Consider the following 23,753-nt stretch of genomic DNA (forward strand, 5'->3'; position numbering starts at 1 on the left):
CAACATATTTGTTTGACTTTTCTTTGTTTCATGGCAAAATGACTGTTTTATTTAGAGTCCATGCAACCTTCGCTTTGGGTATTATGTCCATGCCCCAACATCATGAACTTAGCCAAAACACTGTTCTAGCTGATTTGTTAGGAGAGAAAAACACTGTCCCGACTAAAAAAACAAACTGAAAAATACGGATTATAAAGAGGGAACTAAAACTGTGGCAAGAGAGTCCAGAAATCGACGTTGATTTACTTGCTGGCTGGCACATATCACCACAGCAATATAAATAGCGCGGTGCACATTGCTTAATTAATCTAACAGTTAGTAGTGTACAAAATCAGAGGACAGAAATCTGTAGTAGCACAGCAAGTAGCCCATCTGGATCTGGTCAAATATCTTCTACCAGCCGAGGCCCTTGGCCCTGGGCAATTACACTGTTCAGGAGAGGTCATTATCCGGCCTGCATCTTACAGGCATTTCCACACAACACACGCCCAACAACATGCCGTCTAGCAAGAAAAAAAGCAATGAACAAAGTACTCATCTCGTAACAAGTAAAAATTCGCATGATAAAATTACATGTCTAGTAAAAGAAAATACATTCTGCGACAGCAATACAAAATCTTGATCTACTTACTAGCTACTTTCTAGGCAGTCTTACAGTGCGAGATTTTTTTTTTTTTTTGCCTCTGTGCAACAAACATCCTACGTTAATCACGTGAATTCCATCCTTACCAACGATACAACTCAAAAAATAAATTCTACATAAAAAGATAGTGGCTACATAAAATTGATGTACACGAACACCATTTACAAAACGAGAAACAAACTATTTCTCAATACCCTGCTGCAAGTACTGAATCAAGTCATACCCTGCGGTAGTCCACTTGTTGTAAGCATCAGCACATGTTCGTACCATGAAGTTAGCGGCCTCACGTTCATTCATCTCTGGATGAAACCGCTTTCGAAGATTATTGATAGGATCTCCCCTGCTAAAGCAAGGAAGGCCACTGTCAACCATCAGGTTGACTGTACTTAAAATCCCATTCATATGCCTCCTTGCTGCTAGGTATCCTTTGACACACAATCTGAAAGCGAAATACTCAAATCAGAACTACTGTACATATCACACAAAAAAACAACACAAACTGGTGGTGGGAGAATATCTGAGTCAACTAATCTTAACCAAATTTCAGAAACATAAAGAGTCAGAACGAAAACAAACTACTGATCAGTTGGTTCCTATCATGAATGCATGAATGTTTGCTCCTAGTTCTTCAGTATGACATCCACCCACAACCATGTTTAATCATTTTAATTTTTTCCAGAGGTCAATAGCTCTCCTTAGCTGATTACAGTCCAGACTCCAGACCAGCTAATCAGCAGTTTTGGGTTCACAATCACCTGCATAAGTTGGTACTTTCATGGCCAATATTGATCAGTATTTGCTCACAAATTGAAGGGAAGTGCAATATGGAGTCCGTGGAAAAAATGGTTCGATCAAACTATGATCAACACTGAGGTTATTTTGTCTTCCAACCATCATTATTCATAACAAGCTAGTACGAACAATTAAGGTCATGCTTTTACCACCATAACAGTAAGTTAACTGTGAATGCTGTGATGCAAATAATTTTTCGTAACAAAAAAAGTTGACCAATCCTTTACTTCCCCTAATATTTTCTCTAGCTCCCTTTGCTGTGCTCTCACACATCTGATACTAAAACTGAATGGTGGCAAAAGTGTATACAAGTACATTTATTACTAAGCATACCAGTAACTCTAGTTCATTAAGTGTGCAATTTATGCTTACCTGAGAAATTGGTTCCATGTATCACTCTTCATAGTTCCAGATGGATCCAGCAATTGAGTCATCTCGTGGCTTAGCTTGAAATGTGCGCTCTCAAATCCCATGTTACCTCCAGGTGAAATCTCCAAAATAAAACCAAAATCAATATGAACTAATCTCCCATGGCTGCATAAACAAGGTGATGGTTAAGTTGCATATTCTAGATTCAACCATTCATTTAAAAAAACTTAGTGTGTCATACCTATCAAAGAGAAGATTGCCATTATGCCGATCCTTCGGTTGAAGGAGTAAGCTAGCAACAGCATATCCAGCACTACTGATCATAAACATTTCTCGAGCAGTTTCAAAAGAAGGTGAACCTACAGGACCATAATCTTGCTGAAATATCTCTAATAAACCACCATCAGTAGTTTCACCCATTTGATTTCTACTCCGAGTATCTGGGACCACCTGCAGCCACCTAGGATTAATAGTGGAAACCAAGAAACTAGCCAATACCATTAGGTATAAAACGAATATTCTAACATATCAACAAAAACAATGCACGCTAGCATTACTACCGATGCAATGATATGCAGGTCTCCAGTGTATACGAGAGAGAAAAAAAAAATATTAGCTATGCAAATAGAAACTCTACTGACTGAACACAGCTAAAGCAAAAACATTGAGAAACAGTGCAGTAAATCTTTCATGACTATAAAAACTAATACTTAAAAGTACTGAGATCGACCACAACAAAAATAAAATCAGTGCATTTGGCATCCTACCATACATCTCAATCATTCACCAATATCAAAGGCTAAACTCGAATCTCAGAGATCAAGTAATGCTCAAAACTTTGTATTTTTTAATGGAATATAAATGTTATTGCTGAGGAGTAATTTATAGCTTGGTTTGGTTGGTAGAGCCTCCAGCTGAGAGGCAACCCACCTGGGGTCAAACCCAGGTCCTCACAAGTCATGTGAGTACCTCCCTAAAGGAGGTCTTCTCCACATGGTTAAGTTTTTTTAATGTCATGATAGAAAAAAGTAGAAGTATCATGTAGTATAGTTTACTTATCAATTTATTTAACACTTGAAGGGAATTTTTCTGCTCGAAGTTACTAAAACTTTCATCTCTTGGGCCCTTGCACCAAATCTTCAAGATTTGCCAGTGCACACCTCACATTTGATTGGAAACAAAAGGCAATTACACACATGATTATTGCTTGGTGATTCCATAGGCCATACAGGTTAAAAAAGAAGAAGCTGCGAAGACATGTTCACCTCAATTATGCCTCGGCCTGGCCCAGTAGGCAAAACACCATACGGAAAAAGATACAGGTTTAATCCGACAGCTTGAAATACATCCCTTAATAGAGCAATCACTTGCAGCGCCAGCACATCTTGTCTACAGTCATCACCAACCTGATATCAAAGAAACCAGCTAGTGTTCAGCACAGTGGGTGAGTTATCACTAATCTAGCTAAATGAAGAAAATAGGACTGCTACACTACAATTTGGATAGAGTAAAATCATGAATGCACAATACTTTTTTATAGGCTTAACGTTTGGTGCCTTCATATGGTCAAATGTGTCAGCAATTTTTCTAGTAAACTACAAAGTTGGTAAGCTTATAGTTCTTTAATAGTATACTAAATATTAATTAATAATATCAGTACTTAAGAGCACGTTCTTGAAGATAGAAAGATGAAATGAGGTGTTGTGGATGCTTTCGTGGGCCGCACCTATCAGGGCCACAAGAAGAGACAACGTCCGCCCAGCTCCCACAACAACAGGCAGGAGCTTAGCTCTTCCTTATTGTCAGTTGGTTAGGATCATTAGCTTGAGGGATAAGTTAGTTCAGTTTGTCGGTGAGACAGTGAGTTTGTTAGATTGGATTGTTAGGTGCCAACTCTATATCAAGGGCTTTGGCAAAGAGTTAATCTAGCATAACAGAATCCAAGTTCCACCTAATAACTGTTCAGAGCCTCTAACGAGGGTGAACAAGCTCCATCTTTCGGCTAATTCCAACCAATCCACTAGCCATATCATGATTCATAAATGATTAAAAGATCTCAAGAAGTAAAGGTTGTTTGTGCATGCTAACTGCAAAGGAAATTATAATTTACCTTAAAAATACAAGCCTGTGGTTTTACATCATTTGGGTCCCCGTCACGGTCAACAACGTTAAAAGTAATCATTATTGGAACTTTTGCAGCAGACTGGAGAGGAATACCACTGTCCAACTGTATACCCCGTACTAACTTGTTTGTTGCAGTAGGTAGGTAGAGGTCATCACCTGGAATCGAAATCTTCTCCAGTTCCCTGCATGAAAAATATAATAAAAGTAAGTTCTCAATTCTTTTCTTTTCGAAACATTACAATAACTCTAGAATTACCTTCTTATACCCGCTCTCCGCTCGTCCTTGGGAAGAGGGAAAAGAACACCAGAAATAGAGGTCACTTTGTCAAAGAAATCAAATTCTCTTTCAAACATGTCACGAGCCTCTGGAGTGAAACTCTCTATAATTTTGTCCTTAACAGCAGGAAGCAAGGATTGGAAAGCACTGCCCTGGAAAGAAAAAAATAATGAAACATGAACACTATATTTGTGACACCAATGTTTTGGCCTCCTGGGGTGCTGGCATCCTCTTTAGCTAAAATATCATGTTACAATGTATCAAAAAGTCATCACAAAAATCATGTATGTAGTACACCTAAAGTTAATGTGAAGCCACAACAATGCAGTTTAAAATTCATCTTTGATGTTGAGATTCAGAAAACACACTTAATTTTATGCGCACTACATACATGATTTTTGTGATGATCTTTTGAAACATTACAACACGATATTTTAGCTAATGAGGACGCTCGCACCCGAGGAGGCCAAATCTGCATTGATACCTGTAACCTAAAAACATGACAACAAAATTATACGATAGATTTAATTAAATCAATTGCTGCAAATTTCGTTATAAGCAGCAAACATCAACTATGACATGTTACAATATACTCACTCGGTCACAAGCACTTGAGGTTCCAGACAAGGTTTGGTCAATCTTTTGAAACTATGACTATCAATAACTTTTAAAATATGTATTTAGAACATAAAAAAATCATGTGTAGATTTTTCTTGAATGTACATTCATAACATCACAACGACAACATGTGCAATCACCTCTTTGTGGTGCAATTATGCATTCAAATTATCATGAAAAGAAAATCCAAAAGGACTTTTCGCAGTAGTAAACGAAGTGTTGTATCATTCTTTAAAACTTCAACTTCCACAACAAAAATTTGTTACACGGTGCAAAAATAAGTTTGCTGGTAACAGCAATTAGTAACAGATATCATTTCTTATGAATTTTCTCACTTGGTTCCTCTTCACATAGAATAAATCTGAAATAAAATAGTATACAAAATTAAAATCTTATTCCAAATTTTGATATGTTCCCTTCAAACACACCTTGCCTACCACAACTCCGAACATAACATGAATTGAGTCAAGAAAACTTCAAGATAGTACTCTCTCCATTCCAAATTATAAGACGTTTTGGCTTTTCAAGACACAGCTTTTGCTATGTACTTAGATATACACTATGTCTAGATACATAGTTAAAACAATGTATCTAGGAAAGCCAAACCGTCTTATAATTTGGAACGGAGGGAGTACATATAGGTATGCATGATTAATAAAAAATACACCAGTGCAATCGCTATGCTTAAATCTCTTAAATTATTCACTCCATGTTTAAATCTCTTACTCCATATGCATAATAGCATTGCATCATTTAATTGTTCAAGCCCATCATTTATGGACCATCACAGGCCGTGGAAATTCAAGATGATTTAATTAATTTATTTAGGGTCAAATAATCTTTGACTGGTTATATCACTAAGAAGGCAATGATACTCAAGCATTATTATGGCTCAAACTTTATTAATGAAGTTTAAGAAAAGGAGCGGAATGGAGAAAAAACAGTACTTCTTTTGCTAATGCATATTTTGATACGAAAAAGGAATGGAAAATCCATCTACAGAAAAACAAAAGATAATACCTTCAGAGCGGCTGCATCTTTCTCAGATTCATCAACGTATTCTCCCTGCATTTCAAGTTCCAGACCAAAAAATCTCAGTGAAAGAATTTCACATAAGTAATAACTTACATAATCAAAAAATATCTTCTAAAAATGGGGGAAAAAGAGAGGACATGGTAGAAGATAAATAAATTTCACCTGCAGATGCCATATTAAGATATGAGCAAATATATTACTTCTTCGAGTAGCTCCAAGCAAGTACCCTTCAACCAGTTTCTGATTGAGTTAAAAGGCATGAGAAATGAGATACATGTAAAAAATTATTTAAGAAAATAATATGGCTTCTATGAGCAATGTTAAAGCAAAAGATGTAGACTGAAGTTCTATGTGTACATTGATGACACAAACATGCATATCACTGAAAGAATTCTCACCCCTTCATCATATCTGAGAGATTGTACCAACTGTGGCATAAAAAAGGTAACAGTCTCAGGGGGGTAAGTCTCCAAGACACGAAGGACATAGGCCATAACACGTGGATGTCCTTTATAAGGAGGAGTAAGAAACTCCAATGCCTGTGTAACAGAACATGGAGCCCAGTGTGGTAGTTGCTGTAACAGCACTGAATTTTCATCTACTGCCTTTGGAGTAATGAAAAAAGGTAATGCTTCAGGAATTGTACGAAGCTCCAGTAGTCGTGTCTATAAAAGAAAAAGCATATGAACATCAGCCGGCTTTATCAATGAAAGAAAGCAGAAGTTAGAAAGATGTCAAATATGCATAATAAGTCACTAAACTCAGAAACCAAGTACATTACCCAATCAACATGGGTGGAGCTTAAACTCACTAGTATATTCCTACAGGACTATACAAATCTCTACACACATACTGATGGAACATGATGCAAAGCAAAGATATTATGAAACAGAACTTGCATGCGAAGAAAACAAAAAGAAACCTAGCACCAATTATAATATCTGAAAAGATAGCAGCTCAGGAAACAACTATACTTGTACCAACTATGTGATCTCTTGCATGTGAAGATAAAAAAAAGTAGCAATTATAATATCTGAAAAGGTAGCAGCCATAGGAAAGAACCATACCTGTACCAGCTGAGTAATCTCAGATTGCATTGTTGCATTTGTGGGAAACCTCAAAGGCATAGAAAGAGCAATTCGAGGATCAACAGCAAAAGCAGTTCTGACATGATCAATCCATTTATCCGAGCTGATTTTACCACGAAAAGTCGCCGTATCTCTGGCCACAGATAACACGAGACGCATGTTAACTCGAACTCAATAGGACCCAAAGAAACAAAAGGAAGATTGACAACTCAAAGTAGGGTAGTTACTTTGTATTTATTGGTTGTGCCCAGACTTCAAGTCTGTCTGCCTCATTCTGAGAAAGCGTCAGAAGTAACTGTTTACGCTTTTCCCTTGCAGTTGCATAGTTTTCAACACAGCCCCAGACAGGATGTATCTGATCTGCCTGCAACCAAAGAAAAAAAATGGCAGAGAAAGGTTTATAATTTCAAAAAAATATATATATAGGATGAGTGAGAGAAGAGACACATTTCTCTGAATTGAGGATGATATCAGAGAAATAAATGGGAAACAAAAGTGTAGTTCAGTCATATACCATATTAGGTTCACCTTCACGTCCCTGTAACTTTGAAACAGAATCGACAGGACCACTGGTGCGCTCATTTTGTAGAAAATGGACAAATACTGACACTGATTGAGCTTCTCTCTGAGCATAAGCTTTGTTTTGAGATTCATACCACTCAGGCGCATAAGAAAACCATCCCAAAGCAGCACTGAAAAGACGGGACAAAAAAGGTACAGTAGCAAATCAAAAGACAACAAAGAAGATGCAAACTTGCAGCCGAAACAAGCATGAAAATTAAGAAATAATTACATACTCTACTTGATAGTAAGAGATAGTTGAAGCATAATTACTCCATCGGGGTAAAGGAGGGAAATAAACATTACTCCACCTGTGTTGTTTCAACATTGCCAGTCCCAAACCCAGATGGAGAAAGAATCCCTTCCCAGAAAGAGGGAGGGTTGTGATAGGTTTGGCAAGCCAACGTAAACACCCAGCCAAACCACTCATATGGAGATGAAACACAAGAGAAAAGTGTTTTCTCTCAACTGCATGTCTAAATTAAAATGAATACCATTTAAGGTTTTGTTAACTTGTCAACTACCAGTTTTGGTGATTGGTAATATTACATAGATATCCCTTTTGACTAAACCACCAAATTACTAAGAAATCACACTAAAAGTCCAATAGTTAACTATGAGTTATGCAATTAATTTCTTGCAAAATTTGTATTTTTTATAAAGTGCCACAAACGAAGGGCGGGCCTGGTGCAAGCGGTAGTCTTACCGCCTGTGACCGGAAGGTCCTAGGTTCGAGTCGCGGTCTCCTCGCATTGCACAGGCGAGGGTAAGGCTTGCCACTGACACCCTTCCCCAGACCCCGCATAGAGCGGGAGCTCTCTGCACTGGGTACGCCCCTTTTTTTATAAAGTGCCACAAACATATAGTTTTGATATAATTTTGTGAAATTTTTTTTGTCATTGTAATTCAAGATTTTATATAGATGAGCTCTTCCTTTTGTTTTACCTTATCATTCAAAATATCAAGATTTTACAGATGAGACATAGAAAGCGATGTCAGAAAGATTGTAGCATGCATATGATGAAACATCGAACCTAATACACATAATTATATAAGGACACAGAAACAATGGAGTGAAGTAAATTTTACCGGTATACCCTGTCCTCTAACAACTGAAGCCCCATATTACACTTCTGCAAGTTAGATTGAGACTGGCATGCGCAAAACTTCAATCCAAGGAGCATTGCAGTAAAGAAAGTGCCAGTAGCAGCAGGATGGTGAGAAAAATGAGCTGGAGACTTCATTGTTCCTTGTAACATCCGACCTAGAAGTAGAAGTTGTTCAATGCTGTCATGCCGAACCACCTGCCAGAATGGCACTTGTATAAGGTTGTGGAATTAACTATTCTAGTAACAGAATCAGTTGCCAAAATGTGTACTAGAATGCAACCAATGTGCAATCCACTACACTTCCAAGACTAAAAGTACCCCTACTTTGCTCCCTGAGTTCAATAAACTCTTCTTTGCATCTCATACACTGTAAGAACCTTTTGAAGCATTAATTAGCTATTAAGCTGAATTTAGTCAATTTATTATGAAGTTATTTATAATATATCACAGAGTGAGGTTGAACCTGTATGCACAGAACAGAAAAATTCAGACACACATAGACAGAAGTTCTAGAATATAGACAATAAAACAACTTCTGAATAAGTGATGGTAACAAAGAAGATAAAGCACGGACAATTCAGGAAGAACTTTGTTGTATTATTTGCTTTTCTTTTCGTTTATGTCACCCCTTAATCCCACACTCCAAAAGATCACGAAACAAGCTTAAGAGAAGCAGTATTGTATAGATCACAATGCCCTATTCATTTTCTTCAGTGCAAAAACCTTCCACGCTCCAAACTAGTATGCAACAACAAATTGAATATGCTCAGAAAAAACAGAAAAAAAAGAGGAGAAAATAAGACAAGGTTGAACATCTGTTATTCTGTTATGCAAACAACAATTGAAGATATGTTGCATGCACACTAGTACCATAGTTTTAGCCATAAAAAACAGTAACAATTCATAACATAAATGAAGAAAAGGTGAGATTATAACCTCAAACCGATCAATAAAGAAGCCAAGCCAGAGTCTATGGGCTATTATTGCTTCCACTGGGTCCTTTTCTGGCGGTGGCTCAGGCTCACCAGCGATAAGATGCGGCCTCAATTTTGCATCTGGGCCACAGTAATTCATATCGGATGCAAACAATCCACGCTTTGTATCTATGGTCCATAGCCATGCATCAACAAGTTCCGCAAGCACAAGAGGACCTAAAGAAGGTGCAGCCGATACTAGCCATGTCCAGATGTAGATTCCAGTCTCCATTGCATCAGGGGTAGAAATATAAGCAGGACACCAACATAGAAGCCGTATAAGCTGAGAAAACCCTTCCAGATTTGCTCTAGAATCAGACACCTACATGTTACAATATAGAAAAGTAGAATTAATCCAGAATTAAGGAAACAACAGGCCACCTAGGTGCAAAAATGATCTTACCATATGATCAAGAAGTAATGCTGTAGCTTGAGAACATGTTTCACGAAATTGTGAATTATCTATTGGTTGTTTCTCCGCCGCAACAACAAAGTTCTGAAGAAGGCTGACAAACTTGGAGACAAAAACTTCATCAAATGACTGATGAGGATGCACAGATTGTGTGCCAGGAGGAGACATGACCATGTTTATGCCTCCCATAGTACTAAAAAGCCTTCTCATACCAGCAATCTCACCAGCATGGTTGCACTTCACAGTTGCACTCACTACTGCAGTAGATAGTACTTCCAAAGTGAAGTCAGGTGCTTCTTTTTTGGCTCCCGATGCTGCTGCTGCAGAGTCCATAACTGCAGGAACATTGGCCGTCCTAATACCGTTCCAATCATTCTTTCCACTACAAATACGTATCTCAGATAAAAGTGAAACAACATCTGCTGTATGCTGTGTTCTTTGTACTCCACTTGGCTTGCAAAAATTTTCCTAAAAAATGCAATCAAAACCCTCTTCAATAGATATATCAGGCATTGGGTGGAAAACGAAAAGGACAAGTTACAAGTATGAACTTCTTATGCCAGCATAATGATGCATGTGGCATAAGTTTGTGCTATAGACGTTTAAAAGAAAGGTTCATTTGAATGTGCGGTAATTCCTCACGGAAAATATAGAACACAAAAACATTCAGGCAGTTTCTTCTCCGACCATTTCTGTTGAGCATACATTAAGATGTGTATATCATTTGACACAACAGATGCCAACAAAGGACAGCTTTTGGTAATAAAAAATGGGATAATAAGCTACTGAACTGATGCAGTGATGCACCACTTAAGTAATCTGATGCCACTAGTGAAAGGTTATCTTCCTTATTTTCTGGCAGTAATACAGACAATGTTCCTGTTATTAGAGCCACTCTGAAAACTCTGTTGATTAGATAACCAGATGACTTATTTCCATTCAGCATTGGAATGGAAAGAGAAACCCATATGCAATAACCAAAAGTCAAAGCACAAATTTCAGAGATTATTCTTGCAAAATGTTCAAGCAAACAACATGCAAATGCTAAAATATGTAGCAAGTTATTTTGAGTCAGCAAAATTATTTTCATAGATTTCTACTGATACGAATGCTAACCCAAAGGAAATAGTTTCCCAGGACATGCCATATCCAGCTAAGATAATCTGTCTTAAAAAGCAAATAGCCTCTAACAGATCACCAGGTACTCACACACAAGAAAACACAAACACAATGGTTTTGGTGGCTGAAATGACTTAGCCTTTTCTGATTTTCCTCCTAGCTTTATACAGTGCTGAGAGCAACGATTGTGGCTGTGATAGCCTCCTAATTAGAATATTACCCAAATAAACAGCCTACTACTCCTATTATTCCATGCTCAAATTAAGCTAAACTAAAGGCTATGAACCTAGACACTAGCATGCACCTAGACACAGGATTATTTCCAACATGTCTGGCAACTGCCTCCAAAACAATAATAAATTGTGTGAGTCTGTGGTTTTGTAAGGGTTCTCACCCCCTTTTTCTCTTAATATAATGATACTCGGCTCTCCTACGTTTTCAAGGAAAAAAAATCCTTACCAGATAGCAAGAATTTCCACTTGTTTATTACGGAAGGTAGTATCAACAATTGAAAGTTACACAGAAGGAAAAAAACAATCCAGGAGATCATTATGCATGCATGCACAGTCAAACAGTTAATCAAAGTAGCACCAGATCATGACTAAAGAGCACAACTAAAGAAGAAACAAAATGTTCCAAATGAAGTCAAAAACATACTGTACAGGAAATCTAATAAAGGGGAAAGGATCTACATGATAAGCAAGCTTAACCTCAACCAGACAAGCAATCGGCAACCTTAACATTGACAGGACAGTGACCATCTACTAACAGGAAATAAAGCATCAGCCTCACACAAACACAGAACAACACTGCTGGAACAAAAGTCTGGCTGAATAATATTGTTATTCATTAAACCTGTATAAGGCCTTGAGTGGTACACGGAGCATACGAAAGAGCACTTGTTAACCATTCCCTAGCAATCTTTTGATACAGTGAGCGTACAGTTGCAACCCAAGCAGGATCACTGACTGGGCCAGAAGTCAACTCATTGTGAACAGAAATAAGAAGTAAATCCAAGCATGCAGAGTTCCAGAGGACCTGAAAATTCAGAACTAGTCACATCAATGTCTCAAATCGATAAAATCAAAACATGAGTACATGACAAACCAAATGAATGGGTACCTGTGGGAACTTTTCCTTCAGCTGCATTAACAGCTTAACACTCACATCACGAACATGCTCATCTCTCTGGGACATGCTTTTTATCAGAAAGCAAGCATGAACAGAAAGAACTGATTCTCTAACATCAGCTCCTTCACCTATGTCAGATATGCGATCCTCCTGGTCACCAAAACAACAAATATAATCAATTTGCACAGTTAGAAGTTGCTGTTTATATAGCTCTAAAATGGATGTCAATAAATGAATACAATGCATTGGCGATGAATGGATGATGGAGTATCTCCTAGTTAAACAAGCAAAACACAACGGAACTTCATTGTGCAAATAAAATCCAAAACAGACTGCAATTATGGAACACGTGATGCATGTTGTCAGTGCCCAATTTATAAAACACTTTGTTCATGGATGAGGCATTTACTTGTGAGGCATAATTCTTTATTTCAGATCAACAAAAGTAACAATTCGAAAATTTATAATGTATCCTTTTGCTATAACACATTTACTAACAACTTGAAGCTCAATAAGAATCCTTGATATGAGCACCTACTAAAACTATCCAGACAACAGCAATGACCTCTAGTATAGATACTGTTTTCACATACAAAATTAAATTCAACAGAAAATAACAGAGTACATATTTAGGGGCTGTTTGGTAGCCGGCATTGTCCAGCTGCCTGGGTCAGGCAGCGCCCCAGGCATTCGATTTTGGACGCCTGGGGGGCAGGATTACTTGCCTGGCCAGGCATAGCCTCGGAGGCCGTGGTCCAAACAGCCCCTTAAACACAATGGCAAACAGGACTTCCAGTTTCCTACATGTTTCAAAGTAAATGATGGGATACAGGATAGTGTAACACATGCCAAATATGTTACAACAGACTGCTCAAGTGAGGAGTGTACCAGCCATGACAGCACTGTTTCAAAAGCTCTATGCGCAACTGCCGTCAAACACTGAGTTACCGCCGGCGTCAAGTTTGGAGTGAGCAGGTATTCAAATACACAACTGAAAGCACTATTTGATCTATTCAATGTAGATGTAGCCGAGAGTAGGCCACCATTGCAACTGAAACGCAGTATCTCCAGGAAAGCAACTGCAAGGAGGTACGTAGCTTTTACCCCTGAAAATAAAGTAAACAGGATTAATGGTACATCAACACAATTTCATCTGCCTAGTGCATACTGTACCACTTAAAGACTGGCATGAATATGTCAATACCAACAATCCAATCTAGTTCTAACAAGGGAAATGAATGGACAAACAATTATCTTTTGCTTTTCTTTTTGCGTCCAAAAGATACTAGGTTTTCCCTGTTTAAGTTGTTCCCCAACGAAATCCATTTGTAAAGAACAACATGCAACAGATAAAACACATTAGGCATATTGAAAAATGTGAACCTGAGGGAACATGTGCATATTTATTTGCATGACTATTAGTCTGAAGTTTACAGACCTTATACAGAACATTACAGTTAAGGACCTACGTGCAATATACTTCATTCTACACATCAATGTATTTGAGTTGAGTTGCAATATTGTTCTTTTCTCCAGAATTAAAAAAAAATGTTAAGCACTCATGAGAGGATAAAAAATGACCTGAAATAGTGTTCATTGCCGCTGCCTCAACTCGACTTCCCAAAGCAGCAGAAAGTGCAGCTCTCTGCCCAACAGCAGAATTTTCATTACCATTACCACGGCGACTACCTGGGTTGTGTAGCGCGTTTAACTCTAGCTCATCTTCAAGCCATTTTACAGAACTAACAACCTGGAATCAGGAAAGCATAAAGGATGTTAACATTGTATTAATCACAGCAAGAATACTGGCCATTTGCATGAAGTGATGAACAAAGGATTATTAATCATAATTACCAACTTCTAATAAAAGGAGGGAAAACTTAAGAATTGGTAATCCAAGAATTCTTATCAATTATTATGGAAAACATCATTATGTTTTAGCAGATGGCACTTTGAAAGTTCGAAAAGGGAGCGAGACAAGTGACTGAAGTAAAACTGAACAAGATGAAATAGCATTTAAATATTCATATTGGGTGGACCTCTTGTCCATCCAAAGCAAGTGTAAACTGTAATAAATTTTTATCTGAAAAAAATTATGGTCCATGACAAATGGTGCATATCAGAAAGCATGCTGGCTGCCTGCAGCCAATATGGCTGAACCACCTTCAAAATCAAGTTCCGGGTGCAGGCCTGGTTAAAAAGGTAGATCGGGCTCATTTCTCAGTTTCATAGCAAAGGCCAAAGGGGATAAATTGAAACTTGGACAGATGGAGTAAACATGACTTTTTCCGTGCAATGGAGATGGTACTGGGGTTCATTTGAACCAGCATGTAACAATAGAAGATATTTTTTACTTATGTGACCCAGTATACCTGTTCTGTTAAATGCTCCTATCCAGAAAATATGATAAAACAGACCTTTTTACTAATGTAGTATTGGTTTAGGCCAAGCTACATTTGTCCTGATGTAATTTCAACAGAACATGAAAACGACTCAATGTACGGACTAGGGAGCATAAAGACCAATGACAAAAGTACAGAGTATGCAGGTTTAAATTAGGGGGCATAAAAACCAATGATGACTAGGAAGGTCAAGTAGTGCCTAGGAAGGATACCTTTAGATATTTAGGATCAATGCTACAGAGAGACGGGGATATTGATGAAGATGTTAGCCATAGAATCAAAGCAGGGTGGATTAAGTGGCGCCAAGCATCTGGTGTCCTATGTGACAAAAGGGTACCACAGAAGCTAAAAGGCAAGTTTTATAGGACGGCTTAGACCTGCTATGTTATATGGTGCATTGGTGCAGAATGTTGGCCTACGAAAAGACGACATGTTCAACAGAAAAGTGTCGCGGAAATGCGTATATTGCGTTGGATTTGCGGTCATACAAGAAGGGATCGAGTTCGGAACGATGATATACGTGATAGATTAGGGGTAGCACCAATTGAAGAAAAGTTTGTCCAACACCGGTTGAGATGGTTTGGACATGTCCAACGGAGACCTCCAGAGGTACCGGTGCGTAGTGGAATCCTAAGCCAAGATAGTAACATGAAGAGAGGCAGAGGAAGACCGAAGTTGACTTGGGTAGAGGCAATAAAAGGAGACTTGAAAGGATGGAATATACCCAAAGACTTAGCCTTAGATAGGAGTGCTTGGAAAACAACTATTCATGTGCCTGAACCTTGATTGTTTCTGCTGGGTTTCAACTCTAACCTACCCCAACTTATTTGGGACTTAAAGGCTTTGTTGTTGTTGTTGTTGTTGTTGTTGTTGTAAAAACCAATGATGACTGCTCTGCCACCCTCATTCAAAGCCAGCGTTCACCTAAACACTAAAAACAGTCAATCATCCCCTGTTTAGCCAATTATTGGGCAATATGGCTATCTAATTAGCCAAATGGTTGTTTAAACAGGCTAAATGGCTGTTAAAAGGAGACGGTTGGCCACTGTCTAGAGTTTAAATGGGCATTTAAGCAAACAATGTTCAAAGTACAAGTTATGTTCACTGGTGCCAGGAAAGGAAGTTCAATTTTCTAATAACATAGCAAAGAAACTGTTTCTAGCTCTAAGCTCCGAGTAACTTACCAGAGGAGGTGTTCCTTGCGCAATACGTTGCACTGCTACAGGCCATTGGCTGTTCCACATGTATGGTCCAGCTACAGCTTGAAGGGCTATAGCACTGCTGCTTTCCATTGTACCTAATGAAGTGGAAACTGGTTTTGTAGGTGCCTCATTATTCTGTATGGGTGGAGCTAGCCCAAACAATACAATGTAGAACCAAAGGTTTCGGAATAGTTTCAATAATGATGGCTCAACAGTGGACACTGGATCAAAATCAGAACATATTTCAGCAACTGCGGGAAGTAACGGACCCATCAAATCAGCACCACTCCTGCATTAATGAAAATTAATATCAAAGCACACAATGTGTCAGCCGACTTTGTTATGAGTTATGACAAATAGACAAGCGTGAGACATAAAATCATGTAAAACAAATGAAGAAATGTACCAAAATCATGCAACACACAGAACCAGATGATAACATGTAGTAACATGAGTTAGTTCCTCAATCTGCATACTAACCGTTTACTATTCATTTGGAAGCTAACAAGACAGCCTTTTCTATCTTTCGGTTGTCAAAGGCTAAGGTGGATGTCCTTAAAGCTTGTCTTGGATTAGAATCTAGACATCATGTACAACTTTCTTTGAAAAGTCAAACTCGCATTTATTTACTATTTTGTGGTTTTGCTAACCTCAATATATAGATCTAGCAAAGATCACCACAATAACTTGGCGTGCTAGAAAACAGAATATATTCATTGAAAAGTATTCATGCAAAATCACAGATGAACAAAGGAATGTGCTCAGGATTGTTCATTCACAAAGCTTACATAGATAACGGTCTAATCAATATTATATCTCTGCCTTCAAACTTTTATCATAGTATGTTGGTTGAAGTAACAAAATAACACAATTATTTATATGCCAAATCTACTCATGTCATTTTTATGTGATCAACCAAAATATTTTCAAGGTGACTGAAACCAGGCAGTACAGTTCTGGAGTGGAGAATGTAAGATGTGGTGCAATGGCAGCACTGCACATTACCACAGGCAAAACTATAGCCTGCAAAGGTGGCCCCAAGGCAAAGCAGCAGCACCTCGGTGGCAACAGATGAGGGCAGTGATTAGTTATTCACAAGCTTTCCACTTAAGCTGGTATGTCTCAGGATTTGGTATTAGTTGCATGCAGATCTCACTGATTGGTAGATGCACATCATATGGTAGTTTCTATCTTAATAGGGGCCCTATGCCTGTTTAAAAGTCTGTCATTATATTCATTAAGCAAGAGTTGATCGAATAATTTGTAGTTTTCCTCTCTTCTCCAACTTGCCTCAGCCTAGGTAGATACCATGGGAGAAGATACCCTCTGGATTTACACCCAACCTTACACATAACACGTTTAGAGAATCGTTTTGGGCGAGAGGTAGCACTTCATAAGATTTTTTTTCCCCACTCTGACAGAGACTCTAGCAGTAATTAGAGTTAAGATCGATCACCATCCATAAATTGTTGCTTTCGTACAAATAAACTCAGGCACACAAATTAGACTGCAGACATAACAGGAGTTTGTTTGCATCCAGCAATTAGTATATAGGCCATTTTTAAGACCTAATGATATTTGAGCTCCATAGAAAACGTACAAGATAGATAGAAACTAACAGCACAACATCTCTTACCTCCCGCTTTTAGATTCAGCAACTAGCCCCACATCTGAGCACAGAGACAGTAACCTATGACGATAATCAGACCTGAGTTTTGTGCTTGTGAGGTTGGAAGCAACAAGCAGAAAGCCTGCAGGAAGAGTCTAGAACGTTGTTTGGCATAGTTAACATGGAGCATTGAAAAGAAGTCAAAATCACACTTCATATGATAAACATATAGAATCAATTTTTTTACAGAACTCATCACATACCTCTGTTCGCTCAGTTGTTGCTTCCGATGGCACTGTATTGTTTTCTGAAGCCCCTAGAGCTTTAACTTTGTCAAGATAGCTTCTTGTCATCAAGACAATACTCTCACGATATGATTTTTCAAAACCCAAGCACGCAACACGAGATATTGCATCTAATAACTGCAATATTGTAACCAAGTGAGTGCCAAAAAGAATGCCTTTGTTTAAAATGCGAAGTAACAAGGAAAAAAACAAAATTGTAAGGCCAAAATATGTAACTGAGTAGAGACAAAGTGTCATACTCGTAAACGCAATGAACTTGGAGATGAAGCATCACCCTCTTCTAGATGTTCAATGAAAAGGGGTAAAATCATGTCCACAACTTCCCATTTTTTCAAGCAAACACATAACTCAGCCAGAAGGCGTATGACATTAAGTCGAATAACTGGAACTGCCTCTTTTCCTTTGCCATCCTGAAACAGATTGAGTCAAGTAAACAACCAAGACAGAAATCTAACTAATGCTATTGCAATGCATATGTTTGGTCATTTCAAGTAGTAAAGTGAGGTCATAAAATCTGCCAGCAGCTGGTAAGGTTAATTCTGCGACAGAACAAATGTCCCAGTCCAAACCATAGAAGTGAAGTTAACTTTCAGAATTATCTCACCCCAACCATAATCAATTTAACAATCTGAATTGCTGTGCTTGCAATCTGCAACCATGCATAATGAGATGGACAAGAGTGTGCTGGATCTGCATCTGCTTTGGCAGATCGAATTGTCCAAATCAAAACAAAGACCAACTACATGGTAGCTACTCTGCTTGCAGCTTTTGTGAAACGGGAAAACATTATCGTAAAATAAAGCCCACAAATGCATCAGGTCACAACACTGAAAGTATCAACAGATGTTACAGATGGCATTCTAGAGCAGCATAGTATTTTCAAATAGTTAAAGAGTGCTGCATTTTTAGCAAATTTACATAATTATACATGAGTTGGTCCATCTATCCATTCACACAAAAACTTTGCACTATCAGAACACCCCTGCTTAAAAATCGGATGTTCCATAATAATCACTCAAGCTCATGGTATAACAAAGTGTTGTTTTAAATACACCCTACAAGCCAGATTTCTGTATTGGAACACCCTACATGCCTAAAAATGAAACAATGACTGGGATTGCACCGAGAAAAATATTTCACGAAACGTGCAAGAGCAACATCTAGTTACGTTGATTTGTTGGTACTGTCATAATTCATAGTACAGAAAAGATCCTGGGTCACAGGATCACAGCAACTCTTCCTAGACCACAAAAATTCCATGAGCTAACTAATAAGAGAAAAGGGGAATACCTCCTCCTCATAATCATTCCGCTCACGAACATAAGCAGCTAGACGCATAATGAATGTGTCAACAAGGGCCCTATCCTTTGTCCAGCCAAACTCTATGATCTCACAGCTCAACTTCACCACTGCTTCAAATAGAGCCCCAGGGCTACTGCCTGCCATGTCAGCCTGCATCAAAATAATGATTTCATATTAAACCACGCCCCATGAGAACAGAAGTTTCTTTAGTCCAAGCAAGACACATGCCTGCGAACACGTGCTCACAACAAGCGGTTTTAAGGGAATCAAAAGCACCGGCAGGAGTTGGCCCCCGCGTGAGACAGTTATCTGGCTGATCCCATTGAGCAGTGTACAAAATAGGTCCTCACATATCTTCAGTTTCCGCCAGGATGACAGGATGCATGACTTCGTAGCCTCGATGAACCAAGCTAGAGTCTGCTGGAGCATATCCTTTGAAGACTTGCTATCAGTGTCCATGGTGGAAACGCTTCGCACTAGCACCACCACTGCAGCTTGGCAACACATCAATTTGGTGTTTATCCTTGCCCTGAGCTGTGCACCCTGCTCCCTCCAGTCCCGCTTTCTAATCTGCAAGCCATCACCACAACAATGAGCAAAGCACAACAAGCATCAACACACAGAGGCACAAACGAAGGGAAGAATCTCACCTTGAGGAAATCCGTGAGTGATCGGACCTGTCGTGCAGCAGCATTCCTGACCTTCCCAACCTGCTCGGTCTCAAGCCTACCCTCGCCCCCAAGCATATGTACGATCAGCCTGAATGCGACTTCCTTCCGCTCCAGCTCATCGACCTCCTCCTCCTCGAACCTCCGCACCACCTCCTTTACCCCTCCGTTCTCCTCGCCCGCAGCGTCCTCCCCCTTCCCCTTGGCCCTGGTCGGCGCCTCCTCGGAGCCAGGAAACTCGAGGAGCAGACGGGCAGCGATGGGCGCGGCATCCGCAGGGAGGAGCGGCAGGGGTGCCGCGGCGGCGGCAGCGGAGAGGAACGCGCGGGCGAGCGGCGCGGAGGCCGGGTCGGCGACGTCGAGAGCGGCGAGGACAGCGGCGGATAGCGCAGAAGAAAGGGCGGGGGAGGATGGGGCCGCGGCGAGGAGCGGGAGGAGCCTAGAGAGGAACGGCGCCGGGGCGAAGGACTGGGGCCAGAAGGCCGGCGAGAGAAAGGCATGGGACGCGAGGAAGGATAGGAGTGGGGCCGGGGGCGCCGCATCGCCTCCGGCACCGGCGCCGCCCGCCGGGAGGAGGCGCGCCAACGCGAGGAGCGAATGGAGGTGCGCCCTCGACGCACGCTGCGGGGCTGCGGCGGCCGGGGCGGCGGCGCAGCGGGAGGAGAGCCATGCGAGCTTGTCGGCGAGGAGGAGATCCGGGTGCGCGGCCACCAGGTCGCAGAGCTCGTTGAGCGCCTCCATTCCGGGGGCGGGAGGGGTCACCGCGGCGGCAATGCGGTGTCAGATCATGTGGCGGATCGGGGGACGGCGACGCGGGCGGGGCGGAGATGCGCTCCTCCCTCCCTCCCCCTTGGTTTTTCCGTTCCACTGACGCGAGAGCAATTGGTGGAGCCGAGGACGGGGGGAAGCCGGGGAAGGGACAGGGTGGGTGGACGGCTCGTGTTAATTTTCTTGGATGACTCGGCCGCCGAATGTTTTGGGGCCGGGCGGCAGCCTGAGACAGCCAGGCAGGCAGGGGAAACGAAGAAGAAAGGCACGCGACGTCGATGGCTCAGGCCCCGTTTAGGCCCCCGTTTAGTTTCAAAATTTTTTGGTTTTTGGCTACTGTACCACTTTCGTTTTTATTTGACAAAAATTATTCAATTATGAACTAATTAGGCTTAAAAGATTCGTCTCACGATTTCTTGGCTAACTGTGCAATTAGTTTTTTTTTCGTCTACATTTAGTACTCCATACATGTGCCGCAAGATTTGATGTAACGGGTACTATGCAAAAAATTTTGGTTTTTGGTTCAACTAAACGAGGCCTTAGTTCCCTCCAAAATCCAAAATTTTTTACACAGTAACCGTCACATCGAATCTTACGGCACATGCATGGAGTACTAAATGTAGACGAAAAAAAAACTAATTGTACAGTTAGGTAAGAAATCGTGAGACGAAACTTTCGAACCTAATTAGTCCATAATTAGACACTAATTGTCAAATAAAAATGAAAGTGCTACAGTACCAAAACCCAAAATTTTTTTTAATCTAAACACGCCCTCAATGCGATTCCCCGCCCCGGGCGCGGTGCGGTCAGGAGACGACGCGAGACGGTGAGAGGGGGAGGGAGCCTGTCACGATTTTGACGCTGCCGGCGGTGTCTCGCGGTTGCATTGATGCTGCTGCTGTCCAATGTCCACGGAGGAGTTTTTTTTTTAAAGAAAAAGAAAATGTCCACGGAAATGGTCCCCCCGACGTTGTCCACGGAAATGGTCCCTCCCGACATGTACAAATCTTCTTGATTATTTCTGTTTAGAGCAGATCGATAAAATTTTATGTACTGTTTGGTTTGTTTGTATACAAACATAAGGCAAATGGAATGAAATCAGCTCACATGCTATATGTTGCCGTAACATTGACAGCTTTAATTCCATTAGGGCGAGCCCAACGCTCCAGCGTGGCGTGTGTCTTCATCCCTAACCGCCTGACACAAGTGCCAGCTCAACAGAGATAGGTGCTTGCAGGCTTGTCAGATTAGCTTGGTGAAGCAACGGGGATGTACCCTTCGGGTATCGTCGGAACGTTCTATTCACCGCTATGAAAAATTCATTCTGTTCTCGTCCCCATTAACATTCTCGGGTATAGATTCTTGCTCATCACCGTACCCGTCGGGCATCGGTCGGGTAACAGATACCCGACGGGTACTGCATACCCGATAAACAAGGACACTTGGGGTCGTAGCTTTGTAATCGGAGACGTTTCTTCTTCACCCCGGTATAAGTGTCGGAGTCTCGGAGATGCCAAGGAGAAGGAGCGATGTTGCGAGGAGGACGAGCAAAGATGACAGAGAGACCGAATTGAGAAAGCGAGGGGCACGAGCGCTCGTGAGGTGGGCGTGCTTGTGCTGCTGACGGAGATGATGAGGAAAAATTGAACTATGGTTCCTAGAACACACAAACTATATATATGATTGTTCAGATTTGGGCTAAAATACCTATGTTGAGCTTCTTTTGGCCTAATACTCGTATGACAGCTCAAATAGTCGGGTTCCCAGACGGGTAACGGGGACGGGTAAACAGGGAACGTTCCCGTACCCGTTATACCCATCGGGGATGGATTCATGCCCATTTAGTCGTCCACGGGTAAAAATATGATCACATCCCCGTCTCCTAATGGATCAAATATCTGTCGGGTATTGGGTATTTGGGGCCGTTGCTATCCTTAAGCTGCGGTAGTCCAACTGCAAAAAGCAAGTATACAGGCTGTGCGAGAGAGAAAAAGCACAGAGGAGAGAGAAGATGAAAGATGTTACAATACAAAGCAAGTGTGGCTTTCGTTGTACTCTGTATGTCTAGCAGCCCCAAAACTTCACAAACTTATGTGTCACGTAACTTTTTGACTAGACTACTATTGATTTATGCCACCGCTGGTGGTGTCCTTACGTTTGTGTTACAAATCCTACCACCAAACATATCATTAGAGTCTAATCAGTTGTCTGTACTGAATTTAGTCTGTACCTGACTTTATACAGTATAATCTAGTCCATAAACATACATAGTGCCTTCATATTTGGTTGTATTACATAGATAAGCCGCATCCAATAAAACTGAGTTTGTTTGATACGCCCACTACACAGTTTATATACTCTATATATGGATCGATTTGGTATCTAGGAAACAGATGGGTGGAGTTGGGTCGATCACGGATTCACGGAGCATGCTTCATTTTTATTATTCTCTCCCAAATCCCAATGGTTGATTAGCAGTGATAAGTGACGAGATTACCTCTATAATTATCTCAGTGTTTTCTATTGACTCAAAAGTTTCAGTAGGGAAGAAACAGAATGCTCATTGGATAATGCTGGATCGCTTATGTTTATGTAGGTAATACTTGGAATTTCTAATTTGTAGGTCTCCAAAGGCGCTATCGTTGTTTCTCCTTGCATGCTCTATGAACTCGTAGTGTTATTTTATTAAATTTAAATGAGTCTAACATACATGGTATTGTTTTGAAACTCGTAGTGGTAAGATGGGTAATTATTCCTCAACTCCACGTGGGAAGTTAGAATTCAAAAAATTGGAATACCTCTTGAGGTGCTCTAGAAAAAACATAGAATTAGCCCTCAGCACCTACCTTTTTAATGGAGCTGAGTTCTTGGAGTTTGAAGGTGTTTCCCCTAAATTCCACTCAATCCACCCCAATATATGTGCATCGAGATGAATCCGACAACATCAAACAAGACCTAAAAGAGGTCTTACAATAGTTCAATTGCACAGACCACTAGTGAATTGACTGGCATATATTTGCTTGTTCAAACTGCACGAAGTCCAAATCGAAAGGCTGAAGAAAGACGAATCCACACCCCAACCCCAGGTGCAGGAAGCCCAAATCGAAAGGCAAGAGAATATCAATGAGAATAAATATTAGCTTGCTCACTAGTCTTGCAAACTTAGCTTATGCATTTAACAGGAAATGAAAGCGGCTCTTACAGTCTTAGCTTATGCAAGCAGATATTTGGAACCAAATAGATGC

The 23,753-nt window shown here is 40.4% G+C and overlaps 1 protein-coding gene across 1 annotated transcript; it reads right to left on the bottom strand.

Annotated features, from left to right (window-relative positions):
- Positions 1 to 371: 371 nt before the first annotated feature.
- Positions 372 to 20,744, bottom strand: LOC136452980 (phosphatidylinositol 4-kinase alpha 1-like). The gene is made up of 26 exons (XM_066453589.1): positions 19,723 to 20,744; positions 19,301 to 19,642; positions 19,061 to 19,222; positions 18,010 to 18,180; positions 17,729 to 17,887; positions 17,493 to 17,620; positions 15,839 to 16,145; positions 13,834 to 14,002; positions 13,141 to 13,358; positions 12,244 to 12,402; positions 11,977 to 12,159; positions 9,994 to 10,470; positions 9,553 to 9,912; positions 8,597 to 8,811; positions 7,461 to 7,638; positions 7,174 to 7,310; positions 6,926 to 7,079; positions 6,257 to 6,523; positions 6,021 to 6,098; positions 5,844 to 5,888; positions 4,185 to 4,357; positions 3,915 to 4,110; positions 3,070 to 3,210; positions 2,046 to 2,254; positions 1,808 to 1,969; positions 372 to 1,082 (listed from the first exon to the last, which is right to left on the bottom strand). The coding sequence occupies exons 1-26, from the start codon at positions 20,479 to 20,481 to the stop codon at positions 824 to 826; spliced, it is 5,808 nt and encodes a 1,935-aa protein (XP_066309686.1). The 5' UTR covers positions 20,482 to 20,744; the 3' UTR covers positions 372 to 823.
- Positions 20,745 to 23,753: the final 3,009 nt, after the last annotated feature.

This window comes from Miscanthus floridulus, chromosome 1, assembly GCF_019320115.1.
Source record: "Miscanthus floridulus cultivar M001 chromosome 1, ASM1932011v1, whole genome shotgun sequence".
Lineage (NCBI taxonomy): Eukaryota > Viridiplantae > Streptophyta > Magnoliopsida > Poales > Poaceae > Miscanthus > Miscanthus floridulus.

What these genes read in the sequence shown, in the direction of transcription:
- LOC136452980 (XM_066453589.1), bottom strand. Translation starts at nt 20,481, where the DNA reads ATGGAGGCGCTCAACGAGCTCTGCGACCTGGTGGCCGCGCACCCGGAT. An exon ending in GCTGAATCTAAAAGCGGGAG is followed by an intron (nt 16,146 to 17,492) that starts GTAAGAGATGTT and finishes TCATTAATGCAG; the next exon opens with GAGTGGTGCTGATTTGATGG. An exon ending in ACATGGAACCAATTTCTCAG is followed by an intron (nt 1,083 to 1,807) that starts GTAAGCATAAAT and finishes TTTCGCTTTCAG; the next exon opens with ATTGTGTGTCAAAGGATACC.